The sequence below is a fragment of the Chroicocephalus ridibundus genome, chromosome 6, assembly GCF_963924245.1.
Source record: "Chroicocephalus ridibundus chromosome 6, bChrRid1.1, whole genome shotgun sequence".
NCBI lineage: Eukaryota > Metazoa > Chordata > Aves > Charadriiformes > Laridae > Chroicocephalus > Chroicocephalus ridibundus.
In genome coordinates this window covers 14,366,671-14,394,319 of record NC_086289.1, presented here as the reverse complement: position 1 = coordinate 14,394,319, position 27,649 = coordinate 14,366,671, and the positions used below count along the sequence as shown (strand labels likewise).

Genomic DNA, 27,649 nt, shown 5'->3' with positions numbered 1-27,649 from the left:
CTGTAAACAGTCTGAAAAAAGGACTTGGAAACTGAGAGACTTCCCCCACTTGCCTTAAGTTGATGTTCCTTATACAAGCCAGTAGTGACCCTTTAGAAAGTCCATTATTTCATGCTTAATAAAATATACTCTCATCAGAAGTCAAAATCAAGCTCCATGCCATTGCTTTCCTTCTTCAGTGCCCTCTTTCCTCCCCCATCTCCTTGTACCATACTCGACCACCAGAATCTGTATCTTGAACATTCCTTCTAAGCCCATTTTATTAACTGCTGTCAGGAGTGGTGAAGGCCATGTATGAATGCCATATGCCACCTTCATATTTGCAGCATAAAACTGAAATTACTGTAAAGACAAATGGCTTTGAGATTATTGTTTTCCTTTCAGTTTGGTAGACACCACTATTTTTGTCCTTGTTTTAACTAGCCAAAGAATTTTGGTAAGCCATAATTCATCTTTGGAATGGCACAACATGCATTGTGGGAGCACATCAAGGCTGCTAAGTTCTCTGGATTTTGGTGAAGATAATTTTGGAGGATGCAGTCCTGAGGTTTTTACTTGGGCAAATCTCCCGCTGACTCTTCCAAGACTACCATGTTAAAGTCATCAAGAGGAGATTATGAAAGGGTCTGAGACTGTATGCGGTATGTTTCTGTAATATATTTTTTCTGTGTCCAAAGCAACTGGTATTAGCTTTATTTCCATGTTTTCTGGTTTATTTTTAATCCCTTCACCACTCTGGCTCATCTGTTGTAAAAAGACCCTTCCTGATATGAGGATGGAAGCAAAAATTTCTGGCCTTGCTTCCTTTGTAAAAGATGGTGATGGCAGGGTCTAGGGTTGCCGGTAGTAACAACTTTAAGGGGGAGAAGATAACATTTTAGTGCAATTAAACACAGTAGCTTTTCTGTGGTGACATGCACCAGCCTCACTTAGTCCTTGTGACTCAAGATTCAATTGATAAATCAGCTGGGACACTGGAAGCATTTTTAGACTGGAAGGTGTTCAACATCTTGCTGTTGCTCAACTACTGACCCTCTTCTACAGATTATATATGAATAATGTGTAAAATGTAAGACGTGTCAGTTCACAAAACAACTTCCAGATACAGATTGTGATTTGCTTGCTCTTTTGGGAGTTTAAAGAAATGTATGCATTTCCAAAGACCTTCCTTCTTAACTGTGTCCTAACAGCCTGCTGGAAGTCCAGTGTCTGCCATGGAAGTCCAGCTCCATGATTCAGTCATTTCAAGCAGGAACAAACTGCCCTCTGAAGGTGTTTTCCTCCGTTCAGTATCTTTCATCAATACAAGTGCTGTTTACAAAAAGAGACCACATGAAAGGAAGGAGTCTGGGGTCTCAGTTTTCAGATGTTGAAACAAGCAGTTTACTTGAAGTTTGGTCACTCACAGACCTGTTCCTGACTCAGCCCCTGCCGTTGAGGAACCTCAGTCTTTCTGGGCTTGGGTACAATTCATGAATAGGTAAAAAGATTATTAGGAAAAAAATTAAGGCAGTATTTGCATCAAATTAGCTTTTAACAAACTGTACAGCATGGGACTGCTGCAGCATTATGAACTTTTTTTGGCTTCAGTGGAGCTACTCTGTTTCCCCTGATGTAAAGAAGATCTGAATCTGGCCTCTTGGCTGCTCCACTTCAGCAATTGATTCTAAATCAGCCTTGCTATCCAAACATGTAGAATTAAAGATTCATTACTAATTATGTAGCTGCAATTCCTGACTATTTTTCTTCCTAGTTTAGTCAAAATCTTTTTGACATTTAGCAGATTGACATTCTCTTAGCATCTCCACAGCAATCTGTCCAGTTTGTTTAAGAAGGCAACATTTTTGGAAGAAAATGCAGCATCTCTGCTGGAAACTCAAGTACCTGGCAAGAGACGCTTGAGATACTTGAGCTGGCCAAGTTCTGCTGCTATGCTTAGTGATTGCAATGGGCAGTTGTGTGACCTCACGCGTCTTCGACTGTCCAGGTTTCACCTTTTGTGTTCTGCTGGATGGTTTAGGAAAGAGCAATGTGGAGTGACGATCCTCAGCAAGAGCCACGTTGCCCCGTATGGTTTGTTCTCTGCAGTGCTGCCTGGTCTCTTTGGTGAGAGGTGATGGATGCCAGCATGACACATGGTCATATGTCCAGTGTGTTTGCACGTTTCCTCGTTCCGCTGGTGGGGATAATGACTGCTTGCTGGTCAGATGTTGCCATCCATACTCAGTGAATGTTTGACTCACCTCAGGGAAGGTATAAAGTGCTGGCTGAAGGTTCCTGTTCCTAGAGGTCTGGAGAAGACTGGAGCAGGGGAGGAAGGTTAAGTTGTCATTTTATGACTATATTTTAAGGGTCTACCTGGTTAAGAAGTAAACCTGTCCTAGGCTAAGGACACAGGACCTGTGTCCTCTGAAACCAAATAACTACTGAAGGGCAGTCATCATTCTGAAAATATCCATGATAGTGAAACAACTTACCCCCTGCCTGAGGGCTCGCAGCTCCACTTAGGGACTGCATTTCTCCAGCTGCCCAGGTTGTTCTCTCCCTTGCTGTCCAACAGTGCTCTGAGAGCCTCCTTGCACTCTTCCTTGTGAAACCTGAATAGCTTTGCTCTGTGTGCTTGATTTTTATTTCCACCAGTTGATGGTGATGTGATCTGTTAAAGAGCCTTAACAATTGTGAAAATACTTTGAAGTGTATAAAAATACTTTAAAGAGGCATTCCCTATTGTTTTCTGTTGTAGGCAACACTCTCCCAGGTCTTTACACCTCATCCGTTTCACATTTCAGAGTGATCGCGCTGACCTCTGCTGATGCCTGTGCAGATCAAGATGGGGATGAATACATGATGTGTGCTCGAGTGAGGCTCGGTGGTTTTTGTTCATTTGTTTGTTCTTTATTGCAGTAGTTTGGTGGCTGCAGATATTCTTCCATCTTGTGGGGCAAATAGGTTACCTTGCAGGATCAGCTGTGCTTTGTAGGCAGGAGAAGTGGTTTGCATGACTGTTTCTTTTTTTCATAACTTACTGCACAGCAACACTCGTTTTCTGTTGTACATGATGAAAGGTACTAAATTCTAGGTTAGCCATATTGAGGTATGCACTACTTTCGTTAGAGTCCTTTTTGGCCATAGTGAAACATAGTGGTGACTTTGGGTGTTACTAACTGATTCAACAAGGGTTACTCAAAGTTCATCCTTTTAGCAGATACTTAGCTTATCTGTACTTGTCCCCATTGGAAGATCACTGTTTATTCTCATTTTAAGCTGCATGATTTGGATAGCTTTTTACACATTGCTCATTATAAATTATACTTAGTGTGTTTTCATTTGGCCTAGATTCCTCTCTGTTTAAAAGCTTATTCCAGGATTTTTTCACTATCTCTGTTTCATATTCAAGTGGCCCTTTTATAACCTTGGTGAGAATTTACATGTAATTTAAAGCCTTGTGTCCAGTTTCAGTTTACAGCCCCTTTTCATTTATGGCACAAGCACAGACTTTGTTCTGCTGTAGATACAGCAGTAAAATCAGTGTTGTTGAAAAGTGCTGAAGACTTGGTTGCAGACACAACTTACTGGCAAACTGGTGGCTGCCTTCATTTTGGAACGACAGTGGAGAAAATATGAGGGCCGTGCTGAGCCAGAGCATCAGCGATAACACAGTAGCAATCAATACCTCTCAACAAAAGAGGTATTGATGGATGCCCACTTGTCAAAACTTAGGGGTAAAAAAGGCTGGAATAGATAAATAAGCCCTTTCCCTCTTGCCCAGGGCTCTTTGACTTCAACTAAAAGATAAGTTCTCCTTTGTTCTTGGCTGAAGAGGGCGTATGACTTGCTTAGGCATTGCTTACTCTGCCTCCTGCTTTGCTGTCTAAGAGGCCATCTATTAAGTAGTACGCTGGCAGAAACTTACGCTCTTTTATATAGCACTTGTCATTTGAAGATCTCCAAATCTGTCCAAAGTGGAGGAAATTTATCATCTCTCTTCTGTAAATTTAGAAACTAGAAACAGACAGACACTCAAGGTCAGAAAAGCATTGCCAGCACTGGAAATAGAACCCAGCTCTTTTGAGCCATGGTTTCTGATCTTGCTAAAAACTAGATCGTAAGTGGGGAAAGGAAACCAGTTCTTAAAACCGCAATTATTAATTTACTTCTGAACCTATCTTCTGTTGCAATTAAGTTGCTAGGCTGCCATGGTCTCATATTTACCCATGCAAGATAACAATATAAAGCTGTTTGCACAGCGTAACCCAAAACATTGCTTTCCACACAGCGTCAGTAAACCGTTGCATAGCATAGGAGCACCCGTGAATGTTCTGGGCCAGCGTTGTCCTGTAACGCAGCTTCAGCTGTAGAGCTGGATCCAAAGGAATGGGGATTGTCTACCCGTAACTATGTACAGAGCCTGGCAAAATGACGTCTTCATCCTGCTTTGATCCAAGATGTTGCTGAAATGTAAATAGTATAATAATATATTTTTAGATGCAAAGGCAGCAAACTTGTAAGAGGCAAATGGAAAATCCTCATGTGTTGCAGCATCCAGAGAACTTGCTATGTTTTCTTGCCTCCTCAAGTCATTCACACATGTTAGGAAGTAGGGAAGCACTTGCTAACCTAATTTGGTACCAAATGCAAGAGAAAAATAGTTCTTTGTGCGGAAGAGCTGCAGAGACTTTGTCTTCTGTATGCAACTGACTTGGAGAACATTACTGCTGCTTTTAAAAATACCAGATGCTGGCTTGCTGTGTGAGGCAGCATCTCCCTGGGAAAGATACTCTCCTAAATTCCACCAGTCCACTACTGGAGAAAAGGGAATTCATTTTTCATCCTTGTCTCTGGTGGAGCCATCTCCTTTCTGTGAATCACAAGTCATCTCTGCTACAGGTGGCTGGAGCCTCGACATATTGAAAACATTTCAGTTGTACCTATGGTCTGTAATTGGTCCCCATCACGGTGTTCAAACATCTGCTCCCTGGGGAAGACCATTTGCTTCAGTATGTTGATTTGGAAATTGTACTGATGTAGACAGACAGCAACATCAGATTCGGCATCTTGAATGCACTTTCCAGTCTCTGCATATCTTCAGGCTATCTACTAGGAAAAAATTTTGAAAGTATTTCCAGTTAATTCACTTAAATGCTAATTCATTTAAATTCTCAGACTTTTTAGCCATTGTTGTTACCAGACACTTGTATAATGGCACAAAGAAGTAGTGTTCGCTGCCTCCCCCTCCGCGTTCAGCCCAGCATGTAGTCTGGTGGGCTTGGGGACAGCAACTTAATGGGATCCCTTTGTTAAAATGGGCAAGTCATCTCTGAAATGGAGGGCACCTTGATCTAATTGGAGATGGTGGGGTTTGTTTTTATGGAATAATACAACAAAATGCTCCTATGTCACATTGACATAATAGGCAACTTAAAAAATCCTTGGCTTGAAGGTACTTCGGGGGACTGGTGCATCCAGCCGCTCTATGAGTGGCTGTGAGTCTGAGAGAGAGCCTACCTCTTGCTTTTTCTCTGTGACAGTGCTGGGAATAGATTTTTTTTTTTTTTTCCTAATTCTGAAATGGGAATTAATTGAATGCTGAAGATGATTTGTGCAAGCTGCTGCTGAAATGAGGTGATAAAAATTCCTGAAAGGTCTGTTAGTCTAAAGCAAAGTGAAGGTGTCTGCTGTGCTTTGCTGCAAGATGTCCCAGCAGACTTGTTGTGTTAAAGATAGCTTGCAGAAGGGCTGGCCATCCTATTGTATTGTCTTTGCTGTTTTAAGGCATCTAACCTAAAAGTCTTTCGTTCAGGTTCTGCTGGGTTTTTTAAAGTCTCGTCTCCCTCCTTATCTTTGGGTTTTGCCTGCTCAGGAAAGGTACTGATACAAGGCACAGTAAGAGTAAAAATTGAATCTTGATGATCTGATGGGATAAAGGATTTTTAAGTCGAATGCTTTGAAACTTTCTTCAATTAATACTCATTTAAGTCCAAAATCCAACAGGCAGTTTAGATTCCTCACCTAGAGGTTAAACACTTCTTGAATTCCCTTTGATTGTCCTCATTATGAACAGGCTGGGTGATTGTCAGGGTCATTCCAACAGCACAACCAGCAACGGCGAGATTTCATATTCCTATCTTAAAGCTAAAAACAAGCTGGAAAGCAAAGCGAACCATCCTGTATTGTCCAGACTGTTGAAAGTCTTTGGGATGATCAAGAACCGATGCTGTTCATGGTCCCACCTTTGCTGAATGTTCTACAGTTTATCAGTCGGATCTCCTTGAAGAAGTTTATTGCTCCTATCCTGCTAAGGGTCTCAGCTCACCTGATAGATGTGCAGGTATCTTGAGGGCTTTGAAGGACTCATACAACATAGGAAAAAACACATTCTGGTTGGGCTGGATCAGATAATCTCTTGTATATTTATACCTAGTTTTTCTTCTTCAGCCCTGCTTGTCTCAAGGTAGATGTAAGCAATAGTGAACAAATTTAGGATGAAGCTAAACCAAAGCTGTATGTTTGGTGGTATAACTGTAGATTTTTGTCTTAATTCCTTCCAGCTGTGGAAGCATGTATGTATTTGTAAGGTACTGAGTACCTTGGTCTCTTAAGCTGTAAAACACTTAGCACCTGTGGGATCTGACAAAACACGTCTGTCTTTCTGTCTGGCACATGTTCTCCTCAGTTGTATGAAAGCGTGAGAAATAGCTCATGGTTCAGAGCATGGCCTTGGTCTACTCTAGTTATAGAAATAGGGCAGGTGTTTCCCACCGGTGCCGTATCCCTCTGTTCTGCCCCTCTAACTTCTCACTACTCATTTCCCAAATGAAGCTCCTGGACCAGAGACTCTGGGGCTATCTGTGATGGAGGTACCCACTGCAGAGGCATAGGGAATAACATCCTTGAGATCAGTCACTAAACTCACTCACCTTAAAAGCAAAGTAAAAATGCTCTTTGTGTTTGTTCGTGGTTTCCAGTTGTTGTTTTTTTGTGTTTTGGTTTTTTTTGTTGTTGTTGTTTTTTGTCTGTTTTTTCCCTGCAATGAGCTTTTAAATGTCTCAGCTAGATGCACTGCTTGGTAGGATTTGGCACTCACAGGATTCGACGCACAAGGAGAGTCTGGTCTCCTGGACACACCAGGGTATCACCCTACAGCCTCCCCCTCAACCCCAACTCTTCCCATGCCATTTCTGGAGTCACTTAGGTTCCCCCGTATAACCGCTGCTGACAGCATGACCACCTCTTACCGGCAATAGAAAGAAGGAAAAGCTGTGCCCAGATTACGTGTTTTCATCACCTCCGGGCAGATGTGGTTATGTATAATATCACTAAACTCCCTACCCTGTTTGCAGGGAGAAAGAACCCAAGCCCAGGGTGTGTGCCTGGCCCCAGGCTCGGTGTGGTGTGTTGCTGTTTTACAATGTCATCCAGGGGCTGTTCAAAACAAGAATTACTCATGTGGTTTTATGCTAGTGGATATTTAGGAAACCTGAACTAGACCACGTGAGAGATGTTCAAGTGAGATAGAATATCGCTGGGCTGGGCAGTGCTGAGGGTAGGAGGCATCATCGTGCTGGATTTCCTGCATCCTCCGCTTCGGCAACTGGATATTTCCTGCCATCTCTGCTTGCACATGCTCCCCTCTGCTTGGCAGGCTGCATGGTGAAAGCTTGCTGTCTCCCAGGCTCCTTCCAACCGTCTGAGGTGTCAGATTGCAGCCAGGCTAACAGTGAAAGGAAGGGTGTTAATCATGCTAATACCTACTCGATCTTTATGTTTACCTAGCAGAAAGTTACACATTTTGCCTCTGTAGACCGAGTGCATTGCATATACAGCAGTTATTTATGTTTCTATATTCTTCCCATAAAGATCCCACCCTTTCATCCCGTATTTTGGAAGCTCCCTGCATCCCTGGCTTAACGCCAGGATTATGGGGACTTCTGAACAACATTTCCTTTCCTCTGCTTGCTCAGGGTCCGCGTATCCCATGTGCCATTTCTCACAAGTCAATGGTTTGTGTGGCCCCTTTTCTCTCTTTGTGACTTTCCTATAAACTTTCTAGGGATGGGGGACAAGTGAGATGAAGAGCTGTCTTGGCCACTGCTACCTGTTCATTTCACCTGCGTGTAATTACAGAAGCTGCAGCTGTAGCGTCTGCAAGCTGAATGCAAACAGATCTGCTGCCCCTTTTTTTTCCTTCTGATTTTTTTTTTTTCCCCCTAATGATCTCCCCCCAAATAGATAGCTTTCTGCCTCATGGTGCCTGGAAAGATTTCATTGCATTTTGCAAGGGATGCAGCAGGGTGTTGCAAAATTGTTGTGCTCAAAGAGAGCAAACCGTTTGCTTGTGATCTGAGTGGAATAATTCACTCTTAGCATTTTGAGTCAGGAAAACTTTTATCTATGGGTTGTCCTTCCAAGCATCTCTGACAGGCACGGGCCATTGGGAGATGCTCTGGTGCAGTTTACAGCAATCTCCCTCTGTTGATGGGCAGCTGAACGAGGGATCTATTTTGCCATTACTAATTCATCGAGATGTGGCAGTGTGCTGCCAATGAGCACAGAGCGGGCTGTGGCACTGGGCAATGCAACTCACACCCAGCCTGGATAATACAACAATTTTGAGGTGCATTTTGTTTCCTTGTCTATTTTTTTTATATGACTTAGCAAACAGTGCTGTGTTCCACAAGTGGAAAAAGGCAGTCAACTTGGAGAGAAGAGGGAATGTGTAAGGAGCAGCAAGTGCTGTGGCAGCGGTTGCTGCCCCACTGCTACCCATCCTCATGTTTGGAGGAGAAAGCCCAAAGGCTTTTCCTTGGCTCACATTTGGACAGAGCAGTGGTAAGGATGACCTTGTGCATCTTCATCCTACCCTCAAAACCACAGAGGGGTGAGCAAAATCTGGTTTGGAATGGAAGGAAGATGGGCTTGTGAAGGGACTCTGCTCCACACGGAGAGAGAAGCAGTGATTGATCGGTGAGATCCCAGTCTCCATCTACAGCCTTGGTCTGACTCTGGCAACCACCAGAACAGGCTCTGTCCTGTAAGAGACATTGTGTTCTTAAGCCTCGAAGAAAGTGCATTAGTTATGTTTTGCCAACAGCTGATGGTGTAAACACAGTGAAATAAGTGAGCTGCAGTTTAAGGGGGTGCTGTGGACATGCTGTCCTCTGTGGACTGGGCATGGAGCAAACCCTGTAACTCTTACCTGGGGTTACAGCTGTGTTTCCTTCAAGATTTCCTTGCTGTTGACAGTCAGTCATCCTCCAGAGTCCCTCTGGATGCTGAAGATAGCATGTGCTGACTAAAGTTCACGTGTGGGTGACCTCTGGGAAAAGGGGTCTTGCGTTTGATCCAGTTCCATTTTCACGTCACGGGCAAGAAAAATCACCCTTAAAATTGCCACTTTGCTGACAGCGTGAGCAGAGAAGCCCAGGATGGTGGCGGTTGCACAAAAGGTTCCCCATAGAAGGTGGCCTGGGAACTGCAGGAAGGCTCCCTGTGGGCTGCAACGGCACCGCAGGCTGGTGCAGTTCGTATTTTCACATTTCCTGTTCTTTAATTGCCTGTGGTAAAGCTGGGATGTTTACCTGAGTGTTTGCTATCCAAAGTTTGTCTGCACCTGGTTGAAAAATTAATTGCTCATTAATAATGAGTTTTCATTCACTGCTCGCCTCCCTGGCGGGGTGGGGTGATTGTAGCTGTCTGGTTTGGGATGGGAAACATGCTTTCTCCAAACATTCCTATTAGCACTGTTTTGCTTGCCTGCACATTTATCAGCGGTGAATGCAACTTATTTCCACGTGTGGTGGGTTTGTATTTGCCATTAGTGGGCCTAGCTGTCGGCTGGGGTAAACCATGACAAGAGCATTGCAAATGTCTTAGGCCTGGTTGAGGGAGAATGCTGATATCATGGTCATGTTGTTAGGCTTGGGCAATGAGGAGAGGCATTCGTGCTGTTTGACTTCTGCATCTTTTAAATTTAAAGGAAGTTTAAAGCAATTTTTTTTAAAATTTAATGCTATAAATACAATTTGAATATGAAGAAATAGCAAAAGAACTTGCTCCAGCAGGAAAGCTTCCTGTACACAAACAATAATCAGAAAAGATGCTGAACTTAAACCACATGGGATTTGCAATGCCATTTCTCTAGGGCTGGTAGTGAGGAACTTGCCAAGTGTCACAGCTGGTCCATCACCAGCAACAGTCCATTAAAATGTTGTTTGCTGCTTGGCTTGTGTCCCTTGTGGGAAGAAGGGCAGAGGAGCAGGCAGCTCTTGGGCACTGTGGTCCCGGTTCTGTGCATCTGGTGCTGGTTGCCTCTCCCATCTCATCTGGGGTCTGACCCACTGCTGGTTGGGGATGACAAGTCTCAGGTCCTCAAAGGATTTGGGATCTGACCCGTCTGTGACATCCCTGGCTCTTGCTGGCCATGTTTAGATGTCAGCATTCATCCAGCATTACTCTTTCTCCTCCGTACCTTGCCTGATGTCAGAGTTCTCTGTCTCCTTGCTGCCTCTTCATATTACTCTTTGCTTATTTAAAAAGGGAGAAGAAAGCCAGGTAGTGTCAGGCTCCATTGCGCATGCTGCCAATTCACCCTCTTACAGCCCCACTCTGTAATTTTTCAGATGTGACTAAAGGGGAATCATTCCACTTACAGCTCCAAATTTTTTTTCAGAAATTTCTAACAAGGTTTGGCAAGAACGTAAAGAATACCTGAAGAACCCCCATGTCGTCTTCTTTTGAAGACGAAACCTCCACATTTTATTCTTTTGACTAAAAAAACATGAGCACCTGACTTATTAGGTAAAAAACAGATGGCAGAGGCTTGAGGGATAGTGCACACACACAAAACATCTGTTATGCAGATAGTATTTAGGAAATTATGATATCAGGGCCTGTTGCATTCCGAGGGCTGTAAATTGTGGAAATGTCTCTAACAAACACTGTTCCCAGAATGGGACCTAACCCCAGATTTGACTGCCCTGAAATGCTAGACCTGGATCTAGTTGTGGTGGCTTGATGATGCTGTGCTACTTACCCAAAGGTTAATTGTTTACCCACGTTGTTAGTGGGAGATGATCTGGCTGAAGAACCTGTGGCTTTGAAGACCTCGGCCACTCTATATGTTAGGGATACCTGCAAGGACAGCATGTGAGTAGCAGTATGGGTCTGTCAAACAGGAATTTTAATCGTCAGTTGTGGACAAATTAGCAGTGTAATTATGTAATTAGGTTTTCGTGGTCCGTTCAATCTTGATGACTCTGTAGGGACTCTGCTGAGATGGAGCTGTGGTGGTGTAACCGCCATGTGGATAAAGACCCTCCCATGGCATTCTACTGGCAGCATGTGAACAAGTGACCTTTTTGGGGAAAGGTGACGCATCTTTCCTACTATCCTGATCTATCGATCTTTGTCTTTAGTGTGGGAATCTTGGAAAATATTTTTTTTTTTTTTTTTTTTGTTCTGAAGCTTGTCTTCCTCCTGGCTGGGGGATCGGTTGTCCCTGCTGTCACCAGAGACCAGTCGGCAGCTGCCTCCCTCTTGCAGATGCCCAGGAGAGGAGCTGCAGGGCAGACCCCATGCTCCTGGCTGAGATTGGAGCTTCATTTACTGATGTTCATTACTGATGGTGATATACTGAATTTGTGCTGAGCACAGGATGATTCCTTCACATCTCAGCAGTGTGGCCTTTTGCCACCAGGTTACCACTACATGGTAGTGTTTGGTCAGCATCTATGCTAAGTGCAAGTGGTGCCTGTGTGGCCTCTAGCTTCAGCTAACCCCTCTGGTAGGTGAGATATCAGGAAAGATATAGCAGATAATTTTTAAGGCTGTCTACCATTGTTCAGCCATGCAATTCTCAGTTTTGAAACTATGAATACTGAAGAAATAGGTATGTTTAATGACTAGCACACTGCTGAGTATCTTCTTGGCTCTATCTCTGGGGGCTGCTAAAATAACTAACTGATGGTGAGAGAGATGAAGATGTCTACAGGTGCTTTCCTTCTGCAGTCATTAGGTCTTTCCAATGCACCTGCAAAACTGCAGCCCTTGGAGTGATGCATCTGATAGTTTCTGCATCCCACAGCTTGGTGTGTGCATGTGCCAGACCGACTGCCATTGCTGCCAGCCGCGAGATGTGAAAGGCTGGAAAAACCTACTTGAGGTACAGACCAGCTCATGCTCAGGTTGTTTTAAAACAAAAATGCACAAAGCTTTGCTCAGTAGGAGTCTGTGTGCCTAAAATGCATTGAGCAGAATCTTCGCTTTTTAAAGTGGTGGGAGTGGGACATGGAGGGCCACGTTTCCAAGCATCTGCCATGCTGTCAAGGGTTTAATATTTGCAAGTCTGACTGGCAAAAAGATCGGTGTCTCTCTTGCTGAGCTCTTTGTAAAATGTGAACTCCTTGTTTGCCATCTTGATGGGAGCCAAGAGCTTTCTGAAATGTCATCCCTCCCACCCCCTTTATTTCTTCTTTTATTTTTTGTCCCTCTTCTTGCTTTTGGGCTGCTGTGTAGGTTGCTCTCCAGTTCCTCATGTCATTCTTCTGCTGTCTCCCAGTGCGGGCCTGCTGCCTACACAACTAATCTGCTGAGCATCCCTGGGTTTTGATGTGATAGTCCGAGCCCTGTTTCTCTGTTCTGCCTTGTTGTCTTCATTAGATGTTCTGTGCCCAGAGAGATATTAATTTCTGAATACCATACTTTCCGTAGTGACTGCTCAGCGGCCATCTCATTATGATCTTAAAGATACAAAGCCAGATGCTTTCATTTATACTGAATAAGGACTTTGCCTCTGAGGCTTATACGATCAGTTCCCAAACATTAATAATTTACAGAAATATTTTGCCTTTTACATTCCAAGAACTTAAGTTTGAGGACTACTTCATCAATAAATTATTTACAACACACTTTAGCCAAATTCTTTTCTATTCTTGAGCACGCATCTTAATCTCTATGTTGTATTTTTATCTTTTTTTCCTCTCACATGTTCTTTTCTTTGGTGTCTTTATAGATTTTAGCATGACTACCCAAATGGAAAAATCTTTCTTAAATATGACTCAGCACAAGCAGCTTTCATAAGCTTCAAAACTCCTCCAGATCATGAACCCTCATACTGTGAAAATGGAAGTTTAAAATCATCCACTATGTATGGTATATTATTTATCCATCTCATAGGCTATTAACTACAGCAATTTGTATGAGTCTAACACAGCAAATGTCAGATGTTGTTTCCATTTCTGCTTTTGTTTTGCTTCACTGGCAAAATTCTTATTGATTTCAGTGGTGGCAGATTAAGCCCTGCATATGTTTCATTTTCATGAGCCAGCAAAAATGTCTTTCCTCTTTATTGTGCCCATCTCCTTTAAATATTTCTGTGCCTCTTTACACAACTCGCCCACTCAAATTTCAGTGCCTTCCCAAGTCTCCTTCCTCAGCTCAAGTTGTCTAAATCCCGATGGGTATTGGCTCAGGCTGTGGTCTTACCCAGATAAGTGTCCATCCCAGCTGTGTGATAGAGACGCTGCTTCTGTTTGCTAGAAGGTGAAATAAGGGATTGAATAAAGGTGCTTTTCTGCGTCACCTGAGTTCTGAGGTCAGGCTGTTAGGTGTTTCACAGACTTGTGAAGGAGCAGATAACTAAACGGCATCAGCAATATACAGTAGGTTGTGGGGAAGGAAGTACCAGCTACTGATCTTTAGGTTTGCCTAAACAATATCCAGAAAGAATGACCAGCATGGAAACTCTGGTCTCTGAGCATCCAGGCACAGATGGCTCCCTGCCCTCCTCAACAAGAGCAGCCAGGAGTTGCTCCGGTCACTGAAGTATGGGTTGCCCACATCTCATATATGTTCTCTTAAATAAACCTCTGCCTTGACAGCTGGCACTGGGGTTTGTCTTGAAGCAAAAAACTTATGTCTGGGAAGATCCCAAACTCCTCAGACCCGCATCTTGAATAGGCTTCTAGCTGTTAAAAGAACCATCATCTGAAGTAACATCACGTCCATGTTACATACAGACCTGTCCTGCTAACACTGAACATGCAGAGATACTGATCTTTTCATGCCTATGTCTAATGTTCCTGTCTTAATCTAGATGGATGGAAAAAGATTTATACTTCTAAGCTACCCTATATTAATGGAAAACATTCTTCTGTCCTCCAAACACACACTGCAGCTGCAGGGGAAATAGTCTCTGAAGTGGGAGTGAGACCATGGTCAGACCGTGAATGAGGTCTTGGAAATGTCAGTGGACTGAGTACACTGTACGTGAATTAGAAGTGAGTCACAGTGCAATTTGATGAATTTGGGGAACACCGAGCGTCAACTGTCTGTGTTTTCTCCTTGGAGAAGGCTAGGTAGAAGTCAGGTGGGTGTTCCCCTGGGAAGATCAATAGTCTCCTATGGGCAAGGACATGCTGCTGCTACCAAAGCTTTGGTATTTGCTCCTGAAGTTACAAGGCAGGAGATGTGTGAAAATGTTGACTTCTGCCCTGACAGGTCAGAAACATTGGCAAAGAGTGTGGTGGCTGATCCAATTCCAGAGAGACACATGAAAATTTTCTTTCAACGGAGCAGTCTAGCTGGATACTTGGTGTAAGCCTGGTTAAAGACTGTGCCTGCATTACAAAGTTGAAGATGGGCATTTTGTCTGTGTGACTACAAAAAGCTAAAGTGACAAAAGTCATCGTAGTTGACATGTAGCTGCACAGGTAAAAATACTTTTGTGCAGATAAAACATCTCCAGGACATTAGAACAGCTGAGTTAAGATGACCTGATAGGGAAGGAGAGATGTTCTATTTGGGCTGATGTTGTAAATGATGTCATTGCTGATTTTTACCAGCCCTGGGGTATGGCTCACAGGTCACCCTAAGAAAGCAAATAGCCGCACAGAATAGCGTAGAGTTTTTGAGTCGTCCTGTGGAACATACACTTTGATCCTAATAAACAACGTTTATACCTCATTGAAACTCAACTTCTTTGGTTCTAATTCTGTGTAGGAATTACAAGCACTATTTTTAGACCTTCATGTTGAACAGAGTTCAGATGTGTTTTATCTGCTTAGTGAAGAGTTGTGCTGGGGTCAGATTTGGCCTATTACTAGGAATACAGGAATTTAGTAAAATCTCTTGTTTATATCTAAGTTAACCATTTTTTGTTTCTCAGATAGGTTTGATTTAACTTACAGTCTTTTGGTATTAAAGATATTTTCCTGCGTTCCACGAAAACCAAATAATAGTTTTGGAGGCTGAGAGAAAGAAGTGTGGGAAGAAGCAGACAGATATCTAAGTAAAACGTATCTTGAATGGGGAAAAAAATCAGTCATCCTGGGTTCTGGGCTTGTGATTATTTCCACATGCCTGGACTGTATCACTATGCTGTGTGCCACTAATGTCATTAGATGCTTTATGCCAGAGTGGATTTTTTGCATATGCTGATGAGATTGCAGGATTGGGACCTTGATGGGTAAACACTGCCAGTGCCGTGTCAGCAACGTGGGGGTACGTGCGCACGGGGAGGTCTGCACCCTGCCAGACCCCCTTCTTGTGCTGCACGGGGAGGTCTGCACCTTGCCAGACCCCCTTCTTGTGCTGCATGTATGGGCACGTGCCCAGCCAGCCCAGCTGTCCCTGCAGCTCCGATAACCGCCTGCCTGGTTAACCAGCCTCCAGGCAGCAGAATTTGTCCCCAGCCCTCTTTCAGAAAAGCAAACAAGAAAACTGGCTAATCAAACCCCACCTTGTTAAAAAAAAAAAAAAAAAAAAAAGGATATTTTTAACTGGTGCTTGGTGCTGGAGGAAGGCATGGTTAAAAATAAGCTTAATGTTCCTATTCAAAGGTGCCTGTGTGTCGGGAAGAAATGCCAGCCTTTCCCCCCCCCCCCCCATTTTTATTGGGCTGGTTAAGGGGAATGTGAGACGTTGGGAGCCATCCTCATTCCCTTCATTCCCTTTGGTTCCTGGTGAAAGAAGAAGAGATTTGATTGCTCCCCCCAGATGAAAATACAGAAGAGTCTTCTAGGCCAGAAAACAACTTCTTTTTTCTTTTTCTTTCCTTTTTTTTTTTCCCCTTTTTGTTATTATTCGAGCCTGCCAGATTGGTCTGCTCTCTGCTCTCCAAGTGTGTGGGCGGCACAGAAGAGGATGCTGAGACAAAGAATGGGGGAGGGAGGAAGGAGAAGTGAAAAAGACCTTTGGATTAGAAGCATGGTGTATGGGAGGAAGAGAACGCAATGGCAGAGGCAGCGTTGTTTTGGTTTGCGAAAGTTTGCAGCAGATCAGAAGAAGCTGTGGTAGGTCAGAGACACTCAGTCTAGATGCTGTAGCAATGAATATATTAGCATGGTTTAGATCCTAGGCATACAGACATTTTTCTGCGTTTGGTAATTTTATGAAGCTCATGTCCTACTGATCTCTGATCCCTCCTCCTGGAAATGGGGATGTTGGATGGAGCGGTGGCTGGAGGGGAACATGACCATTGCTCTACTCAGTGCAGTATTTGCATTTTATGTTCATCTGCTTTGTGCTTTGATAAAGTAGGTCCAAAACAAGTGGCGTTTTGGGAAGGTAAAGCTCTGATTTTTGTAGTGATTAAATCCTGTTTTCCTGAGCTGAAGAACCAAAACTAATTTCTCATTCTAATAATAGCTGCCCCCAGTCGATTGCATCTGGCTCATGATCTTACATGATGCTTTTGTGAGACGGAGTTACATGCAAAATGTCGTTTACTTTGAGTAATAGAAGAAAGGAGTTAAAAGATATAACAAAGGAGAAAGGGTAAATTTCAGATAAAACTTGAAAAGCTACAAAGAATCTAGGATGGGGAGGTGCAGGACAGCAGTATCTGGTGAGGGAGAGCATGAGACTAGAGAAGGGTGAGCCAACAGATAAGCAGAGTGGGAAAGGGCAATGCATGTAACAGTCATTACATGATTTGTTTTGTATTTACACCTGCAATATTCATCTTGCCTAGGCTGGAAAATTCACCCTTGCCATGTGTTTTGCCCTTGGAGAATTTGACCTCCAGCTCCTTTGGTTCCTTGAAGTCTAACGTAAAAGAGCTTGCGAAAGCAGCCCTGTTAAGGACAAGTTTTGTAAATAAATCCCATTTCCTATAGGATGGCCCTGTAGCAGGAGGCAGGGAGGTTTCGATGTGCGAAAGGGTGGATGGGGTCCCAGTCCTGGGAGAGGACTGGGGACTTTCTTCCGCAACCCCCGGAGCTTTTCCAAGCCCAGCCTGAAACTTGGTGTGGGCACACGCAGTCGGGGACGTTGTGTCGTGGATGTGTGGTATGGTCCTGCCTGCCTGTTACGGCAGCCCAGAAGGTTTCCTTTGGACCCTGCTGCCCTTCACCACCCTCTCTGAAGGACTTTCACAGGGTAATAAAAAGGTGGTTTCACTGCTGGGCTAATATTTACATCACAAACATACAGTGCCTTTGCTTGGTTACAAACATCAGTGCATGGAAATGAGAGCTTTTCTCAGAAAGGGTGGGACAGGAAACACAGAGGTTATTCTCTCCTGTCACTGCATTTGATAAGATATATTTGATAGAATCTTTAGAAATTACAGCTCTATACCAAGGGAACACTATTATGATTACAAAGTCAAGTTCTCAAAAGCTCGCATGTGCTGGAGTGCAAGTTGTCTATCTAACCTTCATTTGTACCCTGGTGCTCTCTGATTGCCTTATTTACCTCTGTGGTTTCACAGAGCTCCTGCCTGTGCTCTTTCCAGAGGGCACTGAATGAAGATTGCTAGAGGGAATTAACCTGTTGCTCGTAAGATCCTCATTTAACTTTTTTGCAAAACATCAAAATATGCTTCTCTAGCCTGGGCGGAGAAGCATCTCCTCTTCCTACAGGAATATTCGGAAAACAAATGTGGTGTTTGCTCAACAGTCACACGTTAAAGGGAAAATGCCATAAAAATGCTGATGGTTCCCAGCTGGTAATTTCATTTTTCAGTGCAGAGTTTGGATGGTGCTGATGATAAAGTGTGAACAAGCTACTTATATTATATAAAAATATATATATGGTACCAGTATTCCCTGTAGCTCTGTGTGGAAAAATAGTATGCTTTTGTCGCTAAAGGCTGTCATAGTGCCTTGTCACATGGGGTGATACTGTTTGAAGTTTCCAAACATTTAATAGCCACAGAACTGGGCTTGAAATAACAGAAATCACATGTCATGCTGTCGTCATGCTGTGCCTCATGTCAGAGTGAAAATAAAGATATTCACATGAGATTACAGATAATCTTTGCTTGAAGATAGAAACTTTCGTTTTCTTTGCTTGTTCTGAAAGCAAAAGCCAGCTTCATCAGGTGAGTGTTATGAATCATCGCTTTTTTTTTTATTACAATGTTTCTTCCAGTAAGATGCTTTTATTTTCGTTTTCCATTACATTGTATAGGCCTGTGATTCTTTCGAAATGTGTTGTGCTCGAAGTGTCTGAAATGGCAGCGAGAGGCTAAGCTATTAATGTTAATTTAGCCTATAAATGAAGGTGAGGACTGGAGGCATTTGAAGGCGCAGTTGGTGTGATCCACCGATGGAATGGGCTGATACTTTCCCTCAGGAATGGGCTTTTGGCAGATTCCAGGGGATATTGCCCCAAGGCAGGCATCTAAAAGCTGCTTTTCAGAAACACTGGTTAGCCTGATGTAATGCGTTATTACAAGGCGCATCTTATGTTGAAATCTGTCATTTCCATTCTATGCTACTTTGTACTGTCCCACAGGGTTTTTTCAATATATTATCCCAAAAGTATTCAAGGTGGAGGTGCCACGGTTGGCTTTGGGGGCATTAATTTCTTTCCTGACACCCTGTGCACTGAGTCACTGTCTTTGAAGATAAACGCAGCATCCAGTGGGGGCTTGTGGGAGCGTTTGCACGCTGATGGAAAAACATTGTGCAACTTGGCCTGAGGTCAGTTCGGTTCCTTGCCTTGGAAATCCTTCTGGTTGCTCAGCCGCCTGCCGCTCTCCAGCACTGCCGTTCTCCTCTTCCACTTCTGCAGATGGAACCACAGAATGGTTTGGGTTAAAAGATCGCCTAGTTCCAACCCCCCTGCCATGGGCAGGGACACCTCCCACTAGAGCAGGTTGCTGAAAGCCCTGTCCAGCCTGGCCTTGAACACCTCCAGGGATGGGGCATCCACAACTTCCCTGGGCAACCTGTTCCAGTGCCTCACCACCCTCACAGAAAAGAACTTCTTCCTAATATCTAATCTAAATCTCCCCTCTTTCAGTTTAAAATCATTACCCCTCGTCCTATTGCTCCACTCCCTGATGGAGGTGGTCACGCAGGGAGGTTTTATAAAATGCCGAGCACTGGCAGGGTCAGAGTTAAGCCTGGGATGTCCGTGGCAGCTTTGACTTTGAGTGAACAGGGGTCACAGCCCCCAGGCAGTGACATGAGACCTTGGGCTCTCCTTTCGCTGCAGTGTCATTTCCACCAAATCAATCCGCATCCTGGACATCCGTTACAACACCTCGCTGATGTCTTCATTGCTCTACCGAGAGGCAGCCTTTACTGCTGCGCCGCTGCGGCTCCTGTCACCAAAGCAAACGCGACTGATGTCTCATTTATGCTGAGTGTGAATGTGAGGTGGATATTCAGCCTAAAGATTTTCCCTGTCCTTGAATTCCCCATCCTGCTGTGCCTGCAGAGAATTGTACTGGGATAATTGAGCGCCTGGGTTAGTGGTTGCGGTGCCATAGTTTGTAGGTATGAGTGGTGACTTTGATTTTAAGAATTTCATCCAGAATTTTGAACTTCCTCTGACTTACACGTTGAGATTTGTCTTTCATCCAGAGCTGCAACTTCATAATAATGCTTAATAATAACATAACTCAAATGTCTGCATAAATGTCAACTAATCAGCATACCTTTTACTAGGGCACTATCTGTATCTTCGCATTACAGATAAAGAATTGAAAGTAGAGATGTGTCTTTCGTCTAAGCCTCCTCCATTAATGGCAATAAATTAAAGTTAAAAGGATGCATAGGTTTTATATAAGGTGGCATAAAAGATGGCAGGGGTTTCCTGGAGGAAATCTGTTCTCTGTACAGGTGAATTTTCTCCCCTAACAGCAGTCAGAGATTCATGCCGAAAAAAAGACCTGAGAATGTGTTCCCCTAACTTCTCCCATCTTCCTAGATGATCTCCAGCTGTTTACTGAGAGCTACTGCATTGGGTGAAAAAGGACAATTTCCAGACAATCTGTTTGTTACCATAAAGTCGAGTGCAAGTGGTAATAGAGAAATTGATGGCACCTTTTTAAACATAAAAATCATTAAGAGAAGATTCCTTGTCCCTGGCAAACATCAGATCGATTTCCACAGTTCCCTCCTTTGCCCCATACTGAGATTCAAGGAAACTCTTTGGACTGTTTCTTGGTGTGATGTCTCTACCTACAGCACTGTTTAAGTGGGTGAAACCCCCATCAAGAGAGGTTTTATTGCTTGTTTTGTCTTGCTTATGAAGAGTAAACTCCAATTCTCCGTAGAGCCAAATCCAGTCCCAAAAGAGTTTTAGCTGCATGAGGCTCGCATGAACTGGAATTTCTTGTTCCTGTCCTGGCCTATGCATATGTATAATCTTATCCTTGATCCCTATGAGATGGATTTTTTTTTTTTATTCTCTCCTTCTTCCTTGTCTCTTTGTACCTTTTTCTGTTTCTCCTCCTGTGCAAGGCAGGTCTCTGCTGAGCTGACTTTCCCCACCCTGGTTCCCTGTGCGTATCTCTGCTGCTTTCCATCAATCGGGGTGGAATGGGCTGTTTGGCCACGTTGGGATGTCTTTTCCCAGATCGTGGTGGGCACCCTACTTGCTGACTGCTAGCCTTCTGACCAGGACACCAGGGAAACAATGCAGTTGCTCATGACCCCTTGACTACAGACCCAAACCCACTGCCCAGTGTCCAGGGATGAAGGTTTTAGTGTGGAGGGGTGGGAGAGGTGCCCTGTTGTCTGCTCAAGGCTGCTCGGAAAGATCCAAGGTTTTAGTCTAATACACAGCCTGATGACTGTGAATCTATCTAACGAAGTCCTCTGCAGCCTCAGCATCCGACTCTTGTGGTTAGTAAATATATTTAGCAAGATCGGACATTGCCTCAAAATACTCCTGCAGCAGATTCCTCTCGGCTTGGACAGCAGCGCTGCTGCTTGGCCAGAGCTTGCTGGACACTGTTCATGAATGGGAATGGATTTAGGGGCTGGATTTCTGTTGGGTCCAGCCCTAATACCTTTGTCAGTGATTTAGAAGGGAGCACAAATGGTGCTGCTGTTGATTTTTATACTTGATGCCAAAATGGGAGGCCTTGCCCATATTGGCAAGGGCGAAGAAATACCTCAAGGGGACCCTAGAGGGTATTGGCATAGGGAACTGTAAAATAGGAACAGGATTGTGGATAGGTTTTTTTCTATATGCCTAGAGAAAAATCAGAACCACAAAAGACTGAAGAGGAATTTGGATAAAGGGCAAGGTCTGAAATGGACTTGGAGGTGATAAGAACAAATCAGCAATAAGTTCCAGCGTGACATGGCTGTGAAGGAAAGATTTGCCATCTGGCAAATAATCCTTGAGGAGTTATCACGAACAGGGTGGACTCACTGTTTGACTACCATGATGGCTCTGTGGGGCTGCGTCCCCAGGAGCTGCTCCACAGCAGTGAGGGAGATTCAGGAGATGGGGTGCTGGATTTTTTTCTGGGGGGGGGGGAAAAATAATGCAATTTTTAAATCGATTGAAATTGTTTATCATTTTCTGCCAAACAGGATGACTCATTCTGGCAGTCTGCCCTCTCCACCCTCCCCCTCAGACAAACAAACAAAGCCAATAAGTTGCAAAAAATAAAATAATATGAAAAGATAACAATTCAAAATTTTCCTTTTGGTATATTCAAAACAAAGGGCTTAATGTTGGGCGGCTTTTTTTTTTTTTTTTTAAGACATCATTTCAGAGCTGGATTCAATGACCATAACTTGAAAAAATGAGGTAAAAATAACTCCGAAAATAAAATGCTTCATTTTGAGTTAAAGAAACATTTTGTTCAGTGAGATGCACAAAGCATTCAGTTTTGGGCCAACATGAAATGATATTTTTTTTTCCTAGCAATCTCTTGGTTGAGGCAGTGAACCAAGAAGTCAATTATTCACAGAGCTGTAGCAAGATTAAGGTAAGGATGGAAAGCAGAGCTGAAATGAGAAACTGAGGGAGAAAATTTGGGATTGAATGTCCAAGTCAATCTTCATTTTTCCGAGTGAAACGTGGTAGTTGATGGCGTAAGCACCCAGACCCTTTGCCGTCAGCCCGCGCGGGTGGGCTGCCCGCCAGGAGACAAAACTGGCAATGTCCTTGTGGCATCCATGGGTCCCCGGTGGCGTGAGAGCAGAGTGGGGTGCTGTGATGGGTTGGCGTGATCCAAGAGATGTCCTGCACCCATCAGAGGCCATGCTGCCGTGGTCCCTGGAACGCGTCCTCATCTCTCACCGCTGCTGCTGTAAATGCAGCATCGTCTGGGAGTGGAGGAAAAAAAATATAGAAAGGGGAGAAAAAAAAAAAAAAAAAAAGGAAGAGTCTTCTGCCAAGAAGCTGCCGTAAGCTCTGCAGAGTGTGACTTTGGGCAGGGAGGAGTGGAGCGCTGCCTGCGCGCTGCTCAGCTGGGGAAGAGCTCTGCTCCGCTCCGGGGTCTGGGCACGAGTCTCCTCAGCTGGGCAGACGGGAGCCCGTGGTGGTGCCTGGCTGCTGCTGGGGGACTCGGGACAGGCTCCTCTCGCAGGTTGGAAATGCTGGGCACAGCTTTCCTCACGCATGCAGCGTTAGTGCAAACACCCTGACTGTGTGCTTTTTGGCTTGGGCTTTTTTTGCACCGCTTTTTTTTTTTTTCTTTTTTTTTTCTTTTTCCAGAAGTGCTGAGACCTCAGCACCCGGCTATCCTAAGCAATAATCTTTACAACACAGGCAAGAGAAAAATCTTATTTCCCATTTTTCCGGTGGCAGAGTCGAGGCAGTGGGATGGCAGGATTTGCCCAGCACCATGGTAAGAGTTGGGAGGCAGAGCTGCACTTGAGGCTGCCGAAGTTTGACTCCCACTCTTTTGCAGAGTGAAGAGCGACTGCGGCGTAGCATAAAGATGCATGAACTAGTTTTTAAATGATATGCCATGCCAGCTGGGATATGCTGTGGCTGGTGGCGGCAGCTCAGCGCCTGCTGTGTTAATTTACCCTTAGAGCAGTGGACAGGAGAGACCAGGGAGATGTGCATGTGGGCAGGGGCGTGCGGTGCTGGAGATGGAGAGGAGGGAACGAGCGAGCTCCTGCACCAACGGCGGGGTGCAGAGAGCAACTGCGGGACCAAGCCTGGCTGCGGTACCCTGCGCACCTCCCTGCACCACCCTCGGCATCCCCCTGCTTTTAATAACGCTGGCCATTATCCATCAGCAGAGGTAATGAGCTGGAGAGCAGGAAGCATTGTTTCTGGGCTGAGCATGCAAGCCTCACACAAAAGAGTTTACAGGGGGTTATGTTTTTATTATTACAGTCAGTGGCGAACCATTCTGCATTTCAAGCACTTCTTCTTTGCTATTAAATAATTAATAATTAACCAGCAGAGGCCGTTTGAAGACTCTGGTGCGGTGATGTCTGGTAATAATTTTTTTTAACTTTTTTTTTTTTTCTTTTCCCCTCTCCTTCAATTCTAATTTATTCCAGGGCTTTGCGCTAGGATACCAAACCACTGGGTAGCAAAAGTTTCAATGGCCAAAGTCGTTTCATTTTATAAATGAGTTCTCGAATTTTTGCAGTGGAGTTGGCAGTGCCCCCTGCTTTGTTCTCGGTGTTGCCGGGGAGCGGGGTACCGCCGGGTGTTCACCCCGGCCAGCAGCGCCCCAGCACCCCGCAGCCCCGGGAGCGTCGTGCGTGGATGCCTTTGCCCGCTGCGTTCCGCACTGTGGGACTGCGTGTGCGTGCGTGGAGGCGGGGGGGGATAATACGGGAGAAGGGGGGGGGACCCGACACGCTGCATCGATGAAACGCCGGCAGCTATTTCAGGAAGCCGCTAAGTCTCCTCCTTCTTATGTAAATAAACATGACAACGCGGAGCGCCGGTGCCGCGGCGGGAGTGGGTGGGTGGAGGCTGACGGCGCGGGGCAGCCGGTTCCCGCGTGGGCCGGGTGCTGCTGGCGCGGAGCGGGGCCGGCTGCGGAGCCATGGGGGGGCAGGTGACGAGGAGCCTGCTCTACGGTAAGGACCGACCCGCCGCCATCCCCGCCGCCGCCGGGGGGGGAGCGGGAGGCGGCTGGGAAAGGTGAGGCGGGTGAAGCGTGTGTGGGGGTGGGATGCGGGATCTGCCCGGCTGGTCCTCCCGGAGCATCCCGTTCCATCCCGGGGGCTGGGGGTGCGCTGATCCCGCTGTATTGGTGGGGATGAGGGAGAAAAATCTGCCTGCGCAGCGGTGCCGGGCGTGCTGAGAGGTGACAGGGGCGAAAAGAAAGTCACCGTGTGTGTATGTGCTGCCTGGCAGCTCCCACCGGGGACAGATCGCTAAGCGATGGTAAAAGCTTGCTGCAAGGCAGCTTAGTAAGGCTCTGAAAACGGTCACCTTATTTCTCCTTTCCACCAGGAGTTTCTTCTTAATGTCAATTCTGGTTTATTTCGTTTTGAGTTGATATGGTTTGGATTGAAGGTTGGTTTGAATTGACTGTTTTCAGGCGGAGCTAAAGCCGTTAAGTGCAGGCTGCTGTCTGCATTTGCCGGGTAATGTAAAGCAGGGGAGAGGGGGGAGCTGGAAAGGGACTGGAATATCCCGCACAGGCCAACATTAAACCGGAATTTGAATCTATAGATAATGCGCGATACTAGCTGTGTCCTGGTCAGCGCAAATCTCATGCCATAAATACTCCTATGAGAATATTGCACTCCTTAATATTAACCTTGCCTATTGCTCTGAAGTGTTCCGTTTAACTTTGGGCATAGTAAACGTGCCGCGCATTCAGTGTGGTATGAGTGCATTTTCAGTGACACTTCCTTGTGGCAATAGTAAATATGGGTATGAAAGATGCAGGTAAAGCATCGCGTGGGCTTGGAGTATCTCATATCCTTTATTTGAATAGGGATGCATGAGGTATTCACTTAGGCTGTGAATATTCACATTACAGTCCTGATTCTTCTCATATTTTCCACCAAGTCCAAACTCCATAGTTTAAGGAACAAACAGGCATAGTTAGGAAGTAGATGACTTTTTCCCTAAAGGTATTTAGCAAGCATGTCTCAGTAGAGATTTTTATTTGTTCATCATTTGTGTTCAGAAGTTTCATCTGTGATCTGACCTTATTTCTTCTCTAATTTCATGATATACATGCAATATCCAGAATAACAGTACTGTCGAATCAACGCAAAAAAAAGAGCTCTGGCTGTTATCTTGTGATTGTAAGTGTCTTTTCGTCTTTGAAGTGTTATTTGAATGAATTTGAAAAAAAAAAACCAAACCCAAAAAACCAACCCTGGCTGGGAAAGAGTAATAGCTATATATGTTTCCTGTGTGTGCCAGGGACTTGGCATTCCTGCTGGGGCTTTCTCCTGCCTGCAGCCGGCAGCGCACTGCACAGTAATCCTGCAACTTCTGCCTTTCAGTGATTCTACTCCAGCGAGCATGGTTCTCTTTAATTTTTATTTTGTTGGGAGAGGGAAATTAATGAGGAGATCTGGCTAATTAACTCAAATTTCCCTCTTCGTGCAGAGGGGCTACAGGCTGTGTTATATGCACAGGTGATGTACTACTGTGTTTAGCACAGCGATGCTTTAAAAAAAAAGGACGTGCATTATTTTTTAAAAAATTAAATAATAAAAAGTCATGCAACAAAGCACATTTAACAAAAATAGACTGCATCTGCACTTGTGGTTTGTCTGTGGCTACCGTTCCTCCAGTTCCATCTTTCTGTTGAATATTTCTATTTCAGATGTGTCTCAAAATAGCTGTGTAAAGAGGAATGAAACCTTATCCGTTTCTCTGAAGGATAATTGAAAATGAATGTAACGATACTGAAAAGAGTTGTATTGACAGCCCTGGGGGCTGACATCCTTTGTTTTTAGAAAGCATGGGTAAAGCATAAATCCGTGTCCTCCAGACATTTCTGATGACCTCTCTGTGTTGCAAGGATGGGCTGGGATTTTCACAAGCACCTAAGTAATTTAACCTCACTGAAAATTAGCTCAGATGAGGAGATACTGCACGGGCTGGCTGCTTATGGCTCTGCTGAGCCAGTCCTGGGGAGGCAGCTGGTTTCCCTGAGAGGCATGCCCAGAGCAGTGCCCCGGGTCCCTGTCTCCTCCGGGGCCCACCCTGACCTTGGCAGGGTTGGAAAAGTAAATTGAGATAAAAGCTCCTGAAGTGGATCAGGAGGGAGGCACCCTTTCAAAAAGCATAAAAGCAGGGTGGTGATGTTTAAAAACTGTGGGTACCCTGACGTAAGGACAGAGGTTTATAGGAGGCAAGTGCAGTCATACACAGACTATCATGAGGAGCACCTGGCACCATTTTACCCTCTTTCACCCGCAAATCTACTTTTAAGCAGCAAAGTCAAATCACACAGCATTCTTGCTGGGCAGAGGAGTCTCAGCATCTTTTGGCATGGGGAAAGCTATGGGTGGGTGAAGCATGATGCTCAGCGATGGTGGTTGGTGGCAGTGATGCCCGATGTCCCTGGACCTGCACAGCTGCTCGGGTCTATCGTGTGTGCAAGCCAGTGCTGTGTTGATCCTATTTGAGCCATCCGGTGAGGAGCATGCATGTTTGTATGGGCAGGCATCTCCTTGAGTGAAAACGCTGCTTTCCCATACAGTGGCAGTGCAGGAGAGCCACGCTAGTCTGTCCTAATGATGGAGTTGGTGGGTGCTAAAGGGGCATTGAATCACCTGCAGGAAAGTTTCCCACCTGATGGGACTGGAAGGGGAAAAATAAAGTTTGAATCAAGGGTATTTGGTTGCCTGAGCCTTCCGGGAGAGACCCGCCTCTGACTTCAGTCCTCGCTAGCAAATAAACCTCAATGGGCTTGTGCCATGAAAGGCAGCACCTTTATTTTTGAAAGGAGACATCTGATGGCTTGATATGGTGGGACATGGGAGCTGGTCACTCTTGTTCTCTGTGGAATGACATGCATTGCCCAAGCGTCCTCATGCAGTCTCCATTGATGTCCCTGCACTTGGCACCATGACAGCCTCTGCTCCTCTTTCCCATTCCTTCTCCCTTTCCCACCGCCCTCCACAGAAGCCTTGAGGTTCTTTCCAGAGCTCTCTATGCAAAGAGAAGAAAAGAGAAAATAAGAAGTTCAAAGGTAACACAACCTTGACTGACAGAATGTTTACTTGCTATTTATAAAGTAGTATCTATACATGCAGTGCTTACTTTAACAATATTTTAACCAGGATATGCTGGTATGATTGCTTGTGGTTTACTTTAACAATATTTAAACCAGGAAATGTTAATATAATTGCTTGTGATTCATCTGAAGCTCATTTCTTCAAGAATGACTGTGTACTGTAGTATTCCTATAACATAGGCAGTTTACTAAATATTTATTTTAAACTACTTGCTAGTTAATAATGCTTTGTACATATCCCTAATAGATGCATATGTCATAATATGTATG

General features: G+C 44.7%; 1 protein-coding gene across 4 annotated transcripts in view; it reads left to right on the top strand.

Moving 5' to 3' along the window:
• The window catches only part of NEURL1 (neuralized E3 ubiquitin protein ligase 1), a 161,892-nt gene that overhangs the window by 46,176 nt on the left and 88,067 nt on the right, over positions 1 to 27,649 (top strand). The window contains exon 1 of one of the 4 annotated variants that reach the window (XM_063339369.1): positions 24,063 to 24,080. The exons of 1 other annotated variant lie outside the window; for it this stretch is intronic. Coding sequence is in view for 1 of the 3 variants with exons in the window: in XM_063339366.1 (XP_063195436.1) it covers positions 24,212 to 24,245 (34 nt within the window). In the remaining 2 variants the exon portion in view is untranslated. 2 more of the 4 variants (XM_063339366.1, XM_063339368.1) reach the window with 2 other exon arrangements.